This window comes from Chanodichthys erythropterus, chromosome 10, assembly GCF_024489055.1.
Source record: "Chanodichthys erythropterus isolate Z2021 chromosome 10, ASM2448905v1, whole genome shotgun sequence".
Lineage (NCBI taxonomy): Eukaryota > Metazoa > Chordata > Actinopteri > Cypriniformes > Xenocyprididae > Chanodichthys > Chanodichthys erythropterus.
The window spans coordinates 32,899,995-32,915,311 of record NC_090230.1 but is presented as its reverse complement, the minus strand read 5'-3'; the positions used below and the strand labels follow the sequence as shown (position 1 = coordinate 32,915,311).

The following is a 15,317-nucleotide window of genomic DNA, read 5'->3' as shown; positions in this document are numbered from 1 at the left end:
ACCATTTTACCAACCGTACTGAGACTTTTAAAATGATACCAAACATGAAAAGGGAAAAACAATAAATACACAAGTTACATTAAACATGTTGAATAACTTTCAGTCAGGGGGAAGGAGAGTTTGTGTGTGTGTGTGTGTGTGTGTGTGTGTGTGTGTGTGTGTGTGTGTGTGTGTGTGTGTGTGTGTGTGTGTGTGTGTGTGTGTGTGTGTGTGTGTGTGTGTGTGTGTGTGTGTGTGTGTGTGTGTGTGTGTGTGTGGTGGGGGGAGGCGTTGTCCTTTTAGAGTTGGGGCAAGGCGTTGCCCCTTGCTATTCTTTTAAGATCTTTTCTCCAGATACACTTTATTGCTTTATTGCAGGATGCTTGATCTCAGTTTTTGTTTAGCAGGAAAATCAAGCCTTACAGATGTAATTACATGCAGGTGTTTTTAAAATATAAGTACAATGTAAAAACATGTATGTACACAATAAGTGCATTGTATCAAATGATTAATTTAAATGTAAGTACATAGTAGTTAAGGCCACTTAAAATAAAGTGGGTCCAGTGTTACCATTTATTTTATAACGGTGTCATCTTTTTTAAGAAATTTGAAATTGTCTATTATCTGACCTTCTGTTGGAGGAAACTTTAAAAAAAAAACAAAAAAAAAAAACATGAAATTAAAAATATTCATTACGCTGTTATAAAATTATTTGTCAGAGTATTGTCACTTAATGGCATTTTAATGACGAATTCAATTTGTACCACTGTACTTGAGCTAAAGATACATATTTATGACACTATTATAATGGCCTCATGACAGCCAATGTCAAAACCAACCACATGACAGTTTAATGTAATGTTAACCCATAAAGTTAAATAATGTCAAGTTGTCATGACAAAGACACTGACAGGTTATGATGTGTTGGTTTATGTCAAGTTGTCGTAACAAAGACATCTCAAACAATGTCATCTTTGCATTAAAAATGACATAATTGAGCGAATGACACTTAATGACAGTTGTCATAAACATGCATAAACCCTCCTACTGTTACGGGTGGCTGGTAGAGAGATGAGGCAGATACGGATTTCCACGATAATAGAGACTTTACTTCAAACAATGGCAATGAACAACAGACAGACACCTTAACAAAACAGAGAACGGACCAGGAGTGCAGGGAGTGAGTGCATTATATAGGAGTGCTAACAATAGAGTCCAGGTGCAGGTGATGAGTGACGATGAGGAGCTGACGAGGGAAGTGAGTGCAGGTGTGGAGAACAGGAGGATTCTGGGAAATGGAGTCCAGGGAAACAAGGGATCTGTAACAGTACCTCCCCCTCCCGGTAGGCGCGTCCTCGCGCCGTAGATGTAACAACCGGGAGGGGGGCGGGCGCCCTGGAGACCTCAAACCGGAGCAGGGGGATGAGTAGACTGGAGTGGAGGTCTCCAGGGCGGGCTCAAAAGCCATGGCGGGTCAGGAGCCGAAGGCAGCCATGGCGGGTCAGGGGCCGAAGGCAGCCATGGAGGGTCAGGGGCCGAAGGCTGCCATGGAGGGTCAGGGGCCGAAGGCGGCCATGGAGGGTCAGGGGCCGAAGGCAGCCATGGAGGGTCAGGGGCCGAAGGCAGCCATGGAGGGTCAGGGGCCGAAGGCAGCCATGGAGGGTCAGGGGCCGAAGGCAGCCATGGAGGGTCAGGGGCCGAAGGCTGCCATGGAGGGTCAGGGGCCGAAGGCAGCCATGGAGGGTCAGGGGCCGAAGGCAGCCATGGAGGGTCAGGGGCCGAAGGCAGCCATGGCGGGTCAGGTGCAGCGGGCAGCCATGGCGGGTCAGGTGCAGCGGGCAGACATGCAGCGGGCATACATGGCGGGTCAGGTGCAGCGGGCAGCCATGGCGGGTCAGGTGCAGCGGGCAGCCATGGCGGGTCAGGAGCCGAAGCCTTCGAGGCGTTGAGCCCAGGCGTCGCTGAAGGACTGGCGGGTGATGGCGGAACCGAAGGCTCCGCCGACCGGCGCAGCCGGGGCTCCAGAAGGCCGCAGTGAAAGCAGAAGGACAGCCAACAAAACGAACACCGGGGGGAGTGAGGAGGCCAACTGAATCCGAGGGACGGAGTGACGGAGCGGAGACGGAGGAGTGAAGTCCAGAGGGGAGGGCAGGCTGATGAATGACCAAGGTGTGAGTGGAGGCAGGATGGAGACTGGTGAAGCTGGAGGACTGATGGGCAACGGTGGAGCAGAGGGAGGTTGGAGCCGGGGTGAAGGTAATCGCCCAGAGGTCCGAGGTGGAGATCTGGGCGAGGGGGCTTGAGGTGGAGGTGCAGTATAGACATGACTTGGAGGAGGCGGGAGAGGGAGGCAGGGAGGAAAACAGTCTTTGGGCTGGAGAGTTCAATCACAGAGACCATACTAGGAGCGGCTGGCTCGGCGGCGGCTGGAGCGGCAGGCTCGGCGGCGGCGGCTGGAGCGGCAGGCTCGGCGGCGGCGGCTGGAGCGGCTGGCTCGGCGGCGGCGGCTGGAGCGGCAGGCTCGGCGGCGGCGGCTGGAGCGGCTGGCTCGGCGGCGGCTGGAGCTGAGGGCTCGGCGGCGGCGGCTGGAGCTGAGGGCTCGTAGGCGGCGGAGACTGGAGAACTTTGCTCGGCGGCGGAGACTGGAGAACTTTGCTCGGCGGCGGAGACTGGAGAACTTTGCTCGGCGGCGGAGACTGGAGAACTTTGCTCGGCGGCGGAGACTGGAGAACTTAGCTCGGCGGCGGAGACTGGAGAACTTTGCTCGGCGGCGGAGACTGGAGATCTTTGCTCGGCGGCGGAGACTGGAGATCTTTGCTCGGCGGCGGAGACTGGAGAACTTTGCTCGGCGGCGGAGACTGGAGAACTTGGCTCGGCGGCGGAGACTGGAGAACTTGGCTCGGCGGCGGAGACTGGAGAACTTGGCTCGGCGGCGGAGACTGGAGAACTTGGCTCGGAGGCGGAGACTGGAGAACTTGGCTCGGAGGAGACTGGAGAACTTGGCTCGGAGGAGACTGGAGAACTTGGCTCGGAGGAGATTGGGGTTGAGGCCATTTCATCCCCTCAAATACAATTAAAATCCCCACAGGCACTGGAGCTGGCTCTGTGGGGACTGGAGCTGGCTCTGGAGATACTGGAGCTGGCTCTGGAGATACTGGAGCTGGCTCTGGAGATACTGGAGCCGGCTCTGGAGATACTGGAGCGGGCTCTGGAGATACTGGAGCGGGCTCTGGAGATACTGGAGCGGGCTCTGGAGATACTGGAGCGGGCTCTGGAGATACTGGAGCGGGCTCTGGAGATACTGGAGCGGGCTCTGGAGACACTGGAGCGGGCTCTGGAGACACTGGAGCGGGCTCTGGAGACTTTGGTGCCGCTTTCTTCCTCCTCCTCCGCTTACTGGGCCCAGTAGCGGAATATGGGTCCAGCCTGGGGCAGGCAGGGAGTTCGCTGGAGCGGTGTGCGGAGGAAGCCGGAGGTTGACTAACTGGCCCGGCCAACCGTGTTTCTGGATGGACCGGACGACAACACTGATCCTGAACCTCTTTCACTAAGAATTTGGAGCCATTCAACCACAAAATTAAATTGATAGTGTCGCTTAAGGAGGAACAAAAAACAGGTTCATCAAAACGGATAGTGTCGTCATCCAATCCATCCAAAAACAGGGAGATCAACTGAGCGTCGGGCCAGTTAGACAAGTAAGCAAGCTCAACGAACTCCTCCACATACCTCTCCAGCGAACGTCCTACCTGCAGGAGCCCGATAATGCGTTCGCTGGCTGTTAGGGTGAGAGGCGATGGAGGAGTTGGATCCAGGGAGCTGGGGAAAGTCTCCATTCTTTTTTTTCGTGGAAAATCCGGTCGGTTTTGGGTCCGTTCTTCTGTTACGGGTGGCTGGTAGAGAGATGAGGCAGATACGGATTTCCACGATAATAGAGACTTTACTTCAAACAATGGCAATGAACAACAGACAGACACCTTAACAAAACAGAGAACGGACCAGGAGTGCAGGGAGTGAGTGCATTATATAGGAGTGCTAACAATAGAGTCCAGGTGCAGGTGATGAGTGACGATGAGGAGCTGACGAGGGAAGTGAGTGCAGGTGTGGAGAACAGGAGGATTCTGGGAAATGGAGTCCAGGGAAACAAGGGATCTGTAACACCTACATATTCATGACATGTGTCATGTCATGATTATGAAGGTGTCATGTCAGTCTTATGCACACCCCTTCAAATAAAGTGTTACCAAAATTATATACTTTTTAACCACAAATGCTCATCTTGCACTGCTCTGCGATGCGCTACGAATTACGTCATCACATTGGAAAGGTCACACGTGACGTAGACGGAAGTACCGATCCATTGACAAAGCGAACGTGCAAAGACTAAGTCAGACTGCCTTTACAAAAAAGGTAAAACAACGATGTCGGATGATTTTGAAGTTGGAGGAGAAAATGAGATGGAGTTTTCGTCATGCGTGATTACGTAATGTGTGGCGCATCGCAGAGCAGTGCAAGACGAGCATTTGTGGTTAAAAAGTATATAATTTTTTTTTTTTTTTAGAAAATGAAAGATCGTTTCACTTGATAAGACTCCTATTCCTCATCTGGGATCATGTAGAGCTCTTTGAAGCTGCACTGAAACTGACATTTGGACCTTCAACCCGTTGAACCCCAGTGAAGTCCACTATATGGAGAAAAATCCTGGAATATTTCCCTTAAAAACCTTAATTTCTTTTCGACTGAAGAAAGAAAGAAATAAACATATTGGATGACATGGGGGTGAGTAATTATTGACAGTATTTTCTGATTTCTAAAGTGATATAAAGAGATTTCCAGAATTCCCTCAGTAAAAACCTTTAACTCTAATATGTCAACATAATCAAATAAGAGTTTTAAATCTGGCTGTATTCAGTGTTCAGATTTCTATTCTGGAAATGTATGCAAATTAGTCATATAACATTAATAATACAAAACAATTGTCTTAATGTACTGTTTAGGAAAGTATGGTGATATCTATTATTTAAAATTTTGGTAACACTTTAGGCTCCAATTTTCACTATTAACTAGTTGCTTATTAGCATGCATATTACTAGGATATTGGCTGTTTATTAGTACTCATAAAGCACATATTAATGACTTATTCTGCATAACCATATTCTACATCCCTTAATCCAACCCAATACCTAAACTTAATAACCTTACTAACTATTAATAAGCAGTAATTAAGAGTTTGAGGCAAAAGTTTTAGTTAATAGTTAGTTAATAGTGAGAATTGGAAATTTTTACTCTATTCACATGTAGTGCCTTAAACGGCTATAGCAAAGAAATGTCTATAAATAAATTGATAATATCCCAGAATATTCCTTGAATCTCTTTGTAAAAGGCTACAAAATGCATCAATATATTGAACAGAACATCCTTGGCATATATATATATATATATATATATATATAAAAGTAATGCATATATTCATGAATTTGAAATGGAGCATTTGATCACATGGAGGATTAGATTTCGAGTGTCCAGTAAAGCACTGCAGCTCTGATTCATGACACGCGCTGTTCAATAACGGTCAATGTGCTGCGGCGGTGCAGGTCGTGGTGGGAGCACTGCTCTGTCAATGGCCTCAGCAGTTAGTCTGATCCTTTGCAATAATCACACTTTGAATGCAAACACACGGCTGGACTGAAGCACATCCTCTGGTTTTGAACCAGCGAGCGTCCACTGTTTGACAGCGTGCAGTAACGTTTTTTTATGGTTGCTTTGAAGAGCAGTTTTAATTGAAATGATTGCAGATGTACATGCCCTTGCTATGAACAGAGATGATGCTCAATGCACATACAATTTTAACTGTGGCTTGTTGTGTCTTTTGTAGGTCGATCAGCATGCAAAAGAAGATTTCAATCTAACATCAGACACTGAATTCAACGCCATCAAATCTATTGTCATCGGAAAAGTGCACGGTGAGTAAAATCGCTGTCAACACCTGGAATATTAGGGAATTTTAAAAATATGATTTTTAGGACTGGAAAAGCTTATAGTGAATATAAATTTCCGATTTATAATCTGCTTAAATAGTTGCATTTTGACTACATTGAACTTCTAGTTTGGAATTGATTCTGACTCAACAACATTATGAATTTAATTGCCTGCTCATATGGCAATGTAGCAATAATTTTAAATTGTGCATATTGTACAATTTTGGCCACGGTTTGTCTGTCTGAGACAATTTTGTGAATCCTAAAAGATTCCTTGCATCCTAGGCCAAAATCTGTAGTCTTTGATCGCTAGTTTGACATGTTCACTAATAGCCGATTAATGATCATTTCGATCAAACCAATTTGCCAATTTGAAATTCTGAAGTTTTGAGGCACAGTCCTACAGTGTGGCTTCTATAGAAACTTGTTTCCACCACAGAATAAAACTATTTAAAAGATAATTGCAAATTTGCAAGTTTAAATCTCACAATTCTGACTTTATAACACACAATTGCATGTTTTTGTCTTGCAATTCTGACTTTATTTCACTAAATTGCGAGTTTATATCCCATAATTCTGACTTTATAACATGCAATTGCGAGTTTATATCCCACATTTCTGTCTTTATATCACTAAATTGCGAGTTTATATCTCACAATTCTGACTTTATATCACTAAATTGCGAGTTTATATCCCACAATTCTGTCTTTATATCACTAAATTGCGAGTTTATATCCCACAATTCTGTCTTTATATCACTAAATTGCGAGTTTATATCCCACAATTCTGACTTCATAACATGCAATTGCGAGTTTATATCCCACAATTCTGACTTCATAACATGCAATTGCGAGTTTATATCCCACATTTCTGTCTTTATATCACTAAATTGCGAGTTTATATCCCACATTTCTGACTTTAGAACACTCAATTGCGAGTTTATATTAGGGATGCACCGATACCATTTTTAAGGACTGAGTACGAATACTGATACTTTTTTTCTAGTACTTGCCGATACCGATACCTATACATTTATTAATTTCTCTGTCTTTTTTTTTTTTTTTTTTTTTTGGGTGATGTTGCAGATTTCAAAGCACAACACAGTGAAACTAATGAATGTAGGACAGCTTCTTTATTATTACTCTAACGAAAAAAAGTAATCATTTTTATGTGCTTGTCACAAACTTAAAGAACAAAAATTCCAGCATCCAATAACCTTTACAAATTACAAACAATACAACAAAGACTATAGAGATACAAATTAAATAAACTTGTTTTTCAGATACAGTAGGTTTATTTGCCATGTATACATTTATTTAACATCTTTTGTTGTTTTATTAACATTAATGACAAATAGGCTATGGTCCCTTTAAGACCGAATCCATGGATACTGACACACATCCTGTTTTCACCCAAATGTTTACATTGACTTAAGCCATAACCGACTGTATTTACGTGAGATACTCCACACGATAGACATTTTGACCACTGTGTGTGCATTTGACCATTCAGGCGCGAGAAGAATTGATCGCGCGCTGTTTGAGAGAACTGGGATTGCACGCAAGAAAGAGAGAGAGTGCGCGCTTCTAGTCTGTGTCATTCCGCCTATCCCGCCTTCACTAATCAATAACGAATTGTGATTGAAAGCATGGTATCAGTGCATCCCTAGTTTATATCACGCAATTCTGACTTTATAACACGCAATTGCGAGTTTATATCACGTAATTCTGGATATAAACTCACAGTTGTGAGTAAAAAAGGCAGAATTGTGATTTTTTTTTATTTTTATATACAGTGGCTGAAACAAGGCTTCATAGGCTTCTTCTACGACAACCATTAAATCAAAAACCAATAAGAGCAAAGAACACAATTAGTGCAAAAACAACAAACCACCTCTTGCTCCACACATATCATTTCTTTTTTTGTCTTTTCAAGACAAACCATGATCAAAATTAACACTAGAAATGTTTTTTGTTTGCTAGCCATCCAATCCCGCATGTACTGCAGCTCACAGTCACTGAACGTGTCACAGATTGATGATGTAAAACCCTAGACGAGTCTTCTTGGCTGCATTCGTTTTTAACAAATCTTGACTGCCGTACAGTCTGACTGACATTAATGACAACTGAGATCCTACAGTGTGACATGACTTACAGCGGATATCATGTTTGTACAGCCTGACAAGCAACAGCCGTAAAGGACTATTAGAAGTCGTACAGTGTGCACCCGGCTTCAAAATAAATGAGCAAAAACCAAAAGTCTTACATATATCCTGTTTTGTAGGCAGTAATATTGTATTTTGAAAATCGCCCCAATGTCTCTGTATAAAGGAGGAAATGTCTCTGGATTATAATCGAGTGCTGACCTCAACGACATGCAGATGGTCAGTTAAGTGGCCATTATATATTATTATATTCCTTTTAGAGGTTTTCTAGCCATCATGGATGCTGAAATGTATGGAGGAAGCGGAAGCATCAGGAGTTTGTTTGTTCAGTCAGGCGAACTCTTCAGTCTGAATGTGAATAGAGTAGGCTTTGTCCTATTTACTTCACATAAGACTAATATTGACTTTACATGTTATTATTGTCGTCTGTGGGGGACATGAAATAGGTCAGTTTGATTTTGTTTTATGTCTATAAATAGGACCTGAAGCACAGCACTTTCTAGTCATAAAACCCAAATAGATGAATAAAACATTCAGTTAATAAATAATACAGCAGACGTTTTAAATATAAGAAGCTTGCAGGCTGAATCTCATAAAGACATTTTGCATTAAAAAAAGTCTATTATTAGGAGCTTTTTATAAGGAGGATTTTTTTGCATCGTGACATTATTTTCATGACACGTTAGCACAAATTGCTGCCAAATCCTCATTTCAATGCAAAATATTTAGCATTTTAATATTTTTATTTGAATAACTGTAATATGGAAAAGACATTATGTAAATGATAAAGTACAGTTGCATGTAAACTGCATTGTAGTATTTGTTATACTGCTTTTATTCTTTGCTGACTTTAATAAAACATTTTGTTCAGTATGAGTTTTATAACTGCATGACAAAAAATCTTAATAATCCTAAAAATAGACTTTTCTTTTCTTTTTTTAGCACAATTATTTAGGTCATGGTGACTTTTGGAAATAGTCTTTTGATAAGATTTACTGGCAGAGTTTACAGATATAAAGAAAATAAAGAGCTTTTTATGATCTCTTATGATCAGTGAGGTCGGATGCGTTTAGAGTGTTTTATTCTGTATTTCCCCAAACAGTCATTTCTAGTTACCTAGAGATGCTCATGAGCCAAATTAGGTTGGTTCAATCTCGTTGTGATGTCGTTCAGGTCGAGGTTGGCGGCGCTTTATGGAGGGAAACATTCTCATGTGGCAGCCTGTGCATTTATACGACCTTTCATAGGAACATGTGACATGAAACGCATTTGCTGTAACCCTTCAGATAGTGTGTCACTGACAGTGGGCTGTGTGACATTTCCAGTAAATACTATCGATCAAAGCCAGAAATCGACTTGTAATGAATACTAAATCAAATGTGAAACCTGCATTGAGCTCCTGAAGATTAATATTTGACCAGTACAGGCCCATTCAGAGCTGAAATGATGTCAAGCTGATGTTCTTGAGATGTTCAAATCGTGCTGGAGAACATGATCATCTGGTCTGGTCTGGTCAAAAGAGAGACATACTCAATATTTATTTTTTTATTCATTCATTTTTCAGATTTTTCAGTGTAAAGTCTTACATAAGAAATAATAGTCAGACAAATATTTTTTTTCTAATGTAAGATCACTCTAAATTGTAATGTAGACACACACTTTCTGTAAAGCTGCTTTGAAACAATATGTATTGTGAAAAGCTCTATACAAATAAATGTGAATTCAATTGAATTGAAATAAGTTTATTGGACCTTTAAATATATAAAAAAGTGTTCTTTGTTAAGTATCTTATTTAATGCATCAGGCTTTTATGACTCATATAATATGATATAGTGAGAACATGGAGGAAATATTATATTATTATAATATTGTATAATAAATATTATATAATATTATAAATATTAGGAAATATTATTTATTCAGAGGCCAAAACTGAGCAAAAATATGCAATTTGGTGCAGTTGCTGATATTTATATGGCCAAAATTAACATTCTGATCATGTGAATCAATTAGAGTACTAAAATGCTTATAAATATCATTTATCACTCTATATCTCACAATAATATGTCTTAGTAAGATGGTTCAAACCTTAGTTTTATGATCAAAGTTTCAAAACACGTAATGCAATGCAATACATTGATGATAGAGAGAGAACAGATAACCCTTCCTCAAAAGCCTAATGGATCATATTTGATACTCATAGGCTTTTACTTGCTAAAAAAAATCAAGTATGATACAGTAGGCTTTATAGAGTTAAAGGATTAGTTCACTTTTAAATAAACTTTTTCTGATAATTTACTCACCCCCAAGTCATCCAAGATGTCCATGTCTTTCTTTCTTCAGTCGAAAAGGAATTAAGGTTTTTGATGAGAACATTCCAGGATTTTTCTCCATATAATGGACTTCAATGGGCACCAAATGGTTCAAGGTCCAAATGACAGTTTCAGTGCAGCTTCAAAAGGCTTTTAACGATACCAGACGATGAATACGTTTCTTATCTAACGAAACGATCAGTCATTTTAAAAAAATAAATAAAAAAGTTTAAGTTTTGTAAGCACAAATGCTCGCCTTGCTCTGTTCTGCGATGCACATTCGCGACGTCACGTAATACGCAATTACGTTGAAAAGGTCATGCTTGACATAGGCGGAAGTACCGTGTCAGTGTTTACAAGTTGAACGTGCAAATACTAAGTCAAACGCCGTTTACAAAAAAAGGTAAAACAACTAATGGTTCTTCCATCCTGTGTTGTCAGTGTCATCAAACTGTCATCCCCTTCTCTATCAGAACAAAAACACCTCTAAAGAGGGTCGCACACCGGACGCGAAGCTCAGCGCTGTGTCTCTGACAACTCACAGGTATCGCACACCGGCCGCGCACATTATATACGCGCAAGCTCAATTTTGACTCGACTCCTGATAGAAGAGCTGCACAATGGGAGTGTTTTACGTCAACAGGGAAACGTTACATATGCTTTAATATTTCGCACTGAGGTTAGTGTACATGGAAAAATGGCTCAACAAAGCAAAAGGAAAGAAAAGGCTACATTTTTAGACTTTATTCAAGCAGTTAAACTAAAAATGTAAAACTAATGTATCTTGCAGCACAGGGTGAAGTCAGTATGTACATTAATGATGATTTGAGAGAAATATATTATACATTTAATGTAAAACAATGTACATGGTGTCCTGTGGCGCGGCAGGATTTTGAACAACTTCCTGAGTCGTAGCGCGGCGCCGCAGACATGCGCCGTATGTCGCCGCCGGTGTGCGTACACTCGTAGAAAACAATAAGTTCGAATTTTAAAGAAATGGCGTGGCGCTGAGCTTTGCATCCGGTGTGCGACCCCCTTAAAATGCTGTTGCTTAGTAACGTGGAAATCCATTTTGTCCGGTAATGTAGCGAGATGGAAACAGGGACTCACTGACTGATTCTAATGGCGGGATTTAAATGGTCCAGTCGTGGCAGCATTGAGATTCCTCCTCTTCCTCCTTTCGCTAGATAAGACCTTTATTCATCATCTGGTATAGTCTGGTATCGTTTAAAGCCTTTTGAAGCTGAACTGTCATTTGGACCTTGAACCGTTGGGTGCCCATTGAAGTCCACTATATGGAGAAAAATCCTGGAATGTTTTCATCAAAAACCTTAATTTCTTTTCGACTGAAGAAAGAAAGACATGGACATCTTGGATGACATGGGGGTAAGTCAATTATCAGCAAAAGTTTATTTAAAAGTTAACTAATCCTTTAACATTTGAACATAATGAAAAATGTTGCATAGAATTAGAAAATCGAGCAAACAGCAGACCTAAAATCTTGATGTTGAACCAAAAAAAAGGATCAAGGACATGTTTATTGGTCAAATACGTCATGTATTTGTTTCTTCCCATGGACCATTGAGTCGCCTTTTGCTCAATATCTGAATAAAAGGACTTTCATCAGGCTTGATGTGTTCAGTTCTCTGCCGTTGCTGCGGAATGGAATGCAACATGCGGTTTTCGCTCGAGATGTCCTGCACAAAAGCTAAATCGCATTGTTTTGTGTTGAGTTGTTGCTCTTCATGTTGCTAGTGTACGCTTGAAGTGAGACTCGTATCTAGTTGCAGAGGGTGTGAGAAAACATGCTGTGAAGAATACTGTTGCTCAGTGGTTGTTCTTTCTAAGCTTAATGGAGTTCACAAGTTATGTATTGATTAAGTTTGTTTCAGATGTTTCCCCTGAATATCCTTAGAAGAAATAAAATAGACATGAATTGATAGCTGACATATAGTCTATAAACTGAATATGGAAGCAGCGCAGATCATTTGGTCCTGGAAGAATTTAAGGAAAAATGACTCATGAGTTCGTTATGAAACTTCTGACTTTTGATTGCAGATCTCATCTGAAGCTCTAGAGGAGACACATGAGAGATTGTTGGGGTCTTTTTGTCAGTAGAAACACCTGAGATCCAGAAAACATAACCAAACATTTCCATTAGATCTTCATTTACCCAGGAAACAGGGAACCTTGAGAACTTTGGCAGAGTTCTCTCAAAGTTATGAAGAAACATTTATCCAGTAACTTCATTAGAATGTTTGTTCAAATTTATCTGGTCTTTAATAATGTTCTCAAAACATTTATACATTGTTAATAGAACGTTTTTTTTCTGAAACATTTTAGTTAGACGTTTAAATGTTACAGCTTGTTTCGGAATGTTCAGAGAACATTCAAAAGTAACATTCCCAAAGTGTTCGCAGAATGATGAAATGGAAGGTTTCCTTAACAATGATCAAGAATAGAACATTTTTTTAAACATTTAAAAAAATATATATTTTGAACATTCAGAGAACACTCAGAAATAACATTTTCACAACTTGATAGGAACATTACCAAACATTCTTAGAACATATTTTTGTTATCTGGGTAATTGCTATCTGAGAAGCAATTGGGGTATTTTTTAGATCTTTTACTATATTATAGTATCTTGGTAAATCTGAGTCCAATCTGAGATATTTTGATCTCTTCTGAAACTCTAGAGGAGGCATATGTTAGATCATTGGGGTCTTTTTCTCAAGAGAAACATCTGAGAAGCAGAGAACTTAACCAAACATTTCCATTAGATCTCCATTTACCCAGAAAACAGGGAATGTTCTCAGAACTTTGGCTAACGTTTTGGCAAAGTTCTAAAAGTTATGAACAAACATTCTTCTGGTAACATCATTAGAATGTTTCTTCAAAGTTATCTGGTCTTTAATAATGTTCTCAAATCTTTAGCACAAAAAAACATTTATACTGTCACGGGATGCACAAAGACGAGATGGTAAAATCCAAGCAGAGCTTTAATAGGGTAATCCAAAAACGTAAATCCAGAAATAGGCAAGGGTCAAACTCCACAGAACAGTCCACATTAAACAGGAGACCGCAACAGAAAACCAGGAATACAAAAATGCACGTAAGACACATTAACAAACCACAAACAAAAGCAGAAACAACTCAGTATAAATAGACAGACACTAATGACAAACTCAAGACAGCTGGTGCAATGAGGGGATAATGAGTCCGGGAAGTGAGTTATGGGAAATGAAGTCCAAAAGTGTGGTGAACAATAGTCCATGTTGGAGTGCCCTATTTGGCCGCCAAAGGACTCGGACTGATGATCATGACATATACATTGTTCATGGAACATTTTTCTGAAACATTTTTGATGGACGTTTAAATGTTACAGTTTGTTTCAGAATGTTCAGAGAACATTCAAAAGTAACATTCTCAAAGTGTTCACAGAATGATGAAATGGAATGTTTCCTTAGCAATAATCAAGAATAGAATGTTTTTGAAACATTTAAAAAAATGATATTTTGAATGTTCAGAGAACACTCAGAAATAACATTTTCACAACTTATTGGGAACATTACCAAAACATTCTTAGAACATAAATTTTGTTCACTGGATAATTGCTATTTGAGAGAAGCAATAGGGATATTTTACTGTATATTATAGTATTTTGGTAAATCTGAGTTCAGTCTGAGATATTTAGATCTCTTCTGAAACTCTAGAGAAGACACATACAAGATCATTGGGGTCTTTTTCTCAAGAGCAACATCTGAAAAGCAGCAGCTTAATCAAACATTTCCATTAGATCTCAATTTAAGTGCTATCCGAGAGAAGCAAGTGAGATATTTCTGAGATCTGTGACTTTATATTGTGACTTTGGTAACTTGGGTATTTGGAGATATTTCGATCTCTTCTGAACTCTAGAGGAGACACGTGTGAGATAATTGGGGTCTTTTTCCCAGGTGTAGCGATGTACAGTTATTAATCAATTTATGGATGAAATATGAATATCATAATTCAGAAAGCTTTATGACGTTCATATATCGACCCAACGGGGAATTAAACATATATGGTGAATTAACTACAACGAATTATAATCAATCACATATATGATTAGTTCTGGTTGAATAATTATGTGGAAAACTATCAGTTCGTCCACCGAAACGGACAATTATCCACAGATTATCATGACAGAAATGTTATTCTCGGGCCGGGAGACTAACTTTCTATCATAGCCTTCAAATATAGAGCAAGGATATTAGAATCAGAACGTTAAAGTGACTCGGTTGTTGCTAAAATGAGCAAGTGAACAAAAAGCATGGATAAAATGAGTTTAATATACGAAACGGGTAATACACAGGTTATACGGCTAAATGGACACAAGTAAATACAAATACATACAAAGTAGAGGGAAAGGCAGAAACGAAAGAGATGATCAAAGCAGGTCAAATTGCAACAGTTCACCTTTAAGAGCCAGCAAGGAAACTCAGTATTTAAGATCGTAAAAACGTTATACTTGCATAGGTTAGTCAGGGTGCTTGGAGTTTCGGAGCGCTCGGTTTGATAGTTGCTTCTTCTTCCGGAGGTTGTTTCGGCGAAGTTTCAAACGAAGGTTTAACTGTTGTAATATGACCGGAAAATAAAGAAGAGAGTCCGTCTTGACGGCAGGAACTCGTGCAGAAAACTTGTGCCCCCAAAAGACGCGTGTCATGGTGTTTTAAAGACAACAAACCAGAACGCCTTACTGATAACGTCCTCCAATGATAGCGTTGCAATTTGGCGGGTTTCCACATTCCTTTGTCCTGTCTCCCGAATAAATTTATGGTATGTTGAATCAGTGCATTTCCTTCATAGTATTATTAAACATTGAACGATGCATTTGGCAGAAATGTA

At 40.5% G+C, this 15,317-nt stretch overlaps 1 protein-coding gene across 1 annotated transcript in view; it reads left to right on the top strand.

Annotated features, from left to right (window-relative positions):
* The window catches only part of cntnap3 (contactin associated protein family member 3), a 161,887-nt gene that overhangs the window by 128,442 nt on the left and 18,128 nt on the right, over positions 1-15,317 (top strand). The window contains exon 21 of the mRNA XM_067397378.1: positions 5,852-5,939. Coding sequence (XP_067253479.1) covers positions 5,852-5,939 — 88 coding nt within the window. The remainder of the gene's footprint in view (positions 1-5,851; positions 5,940-15,317) is intronic.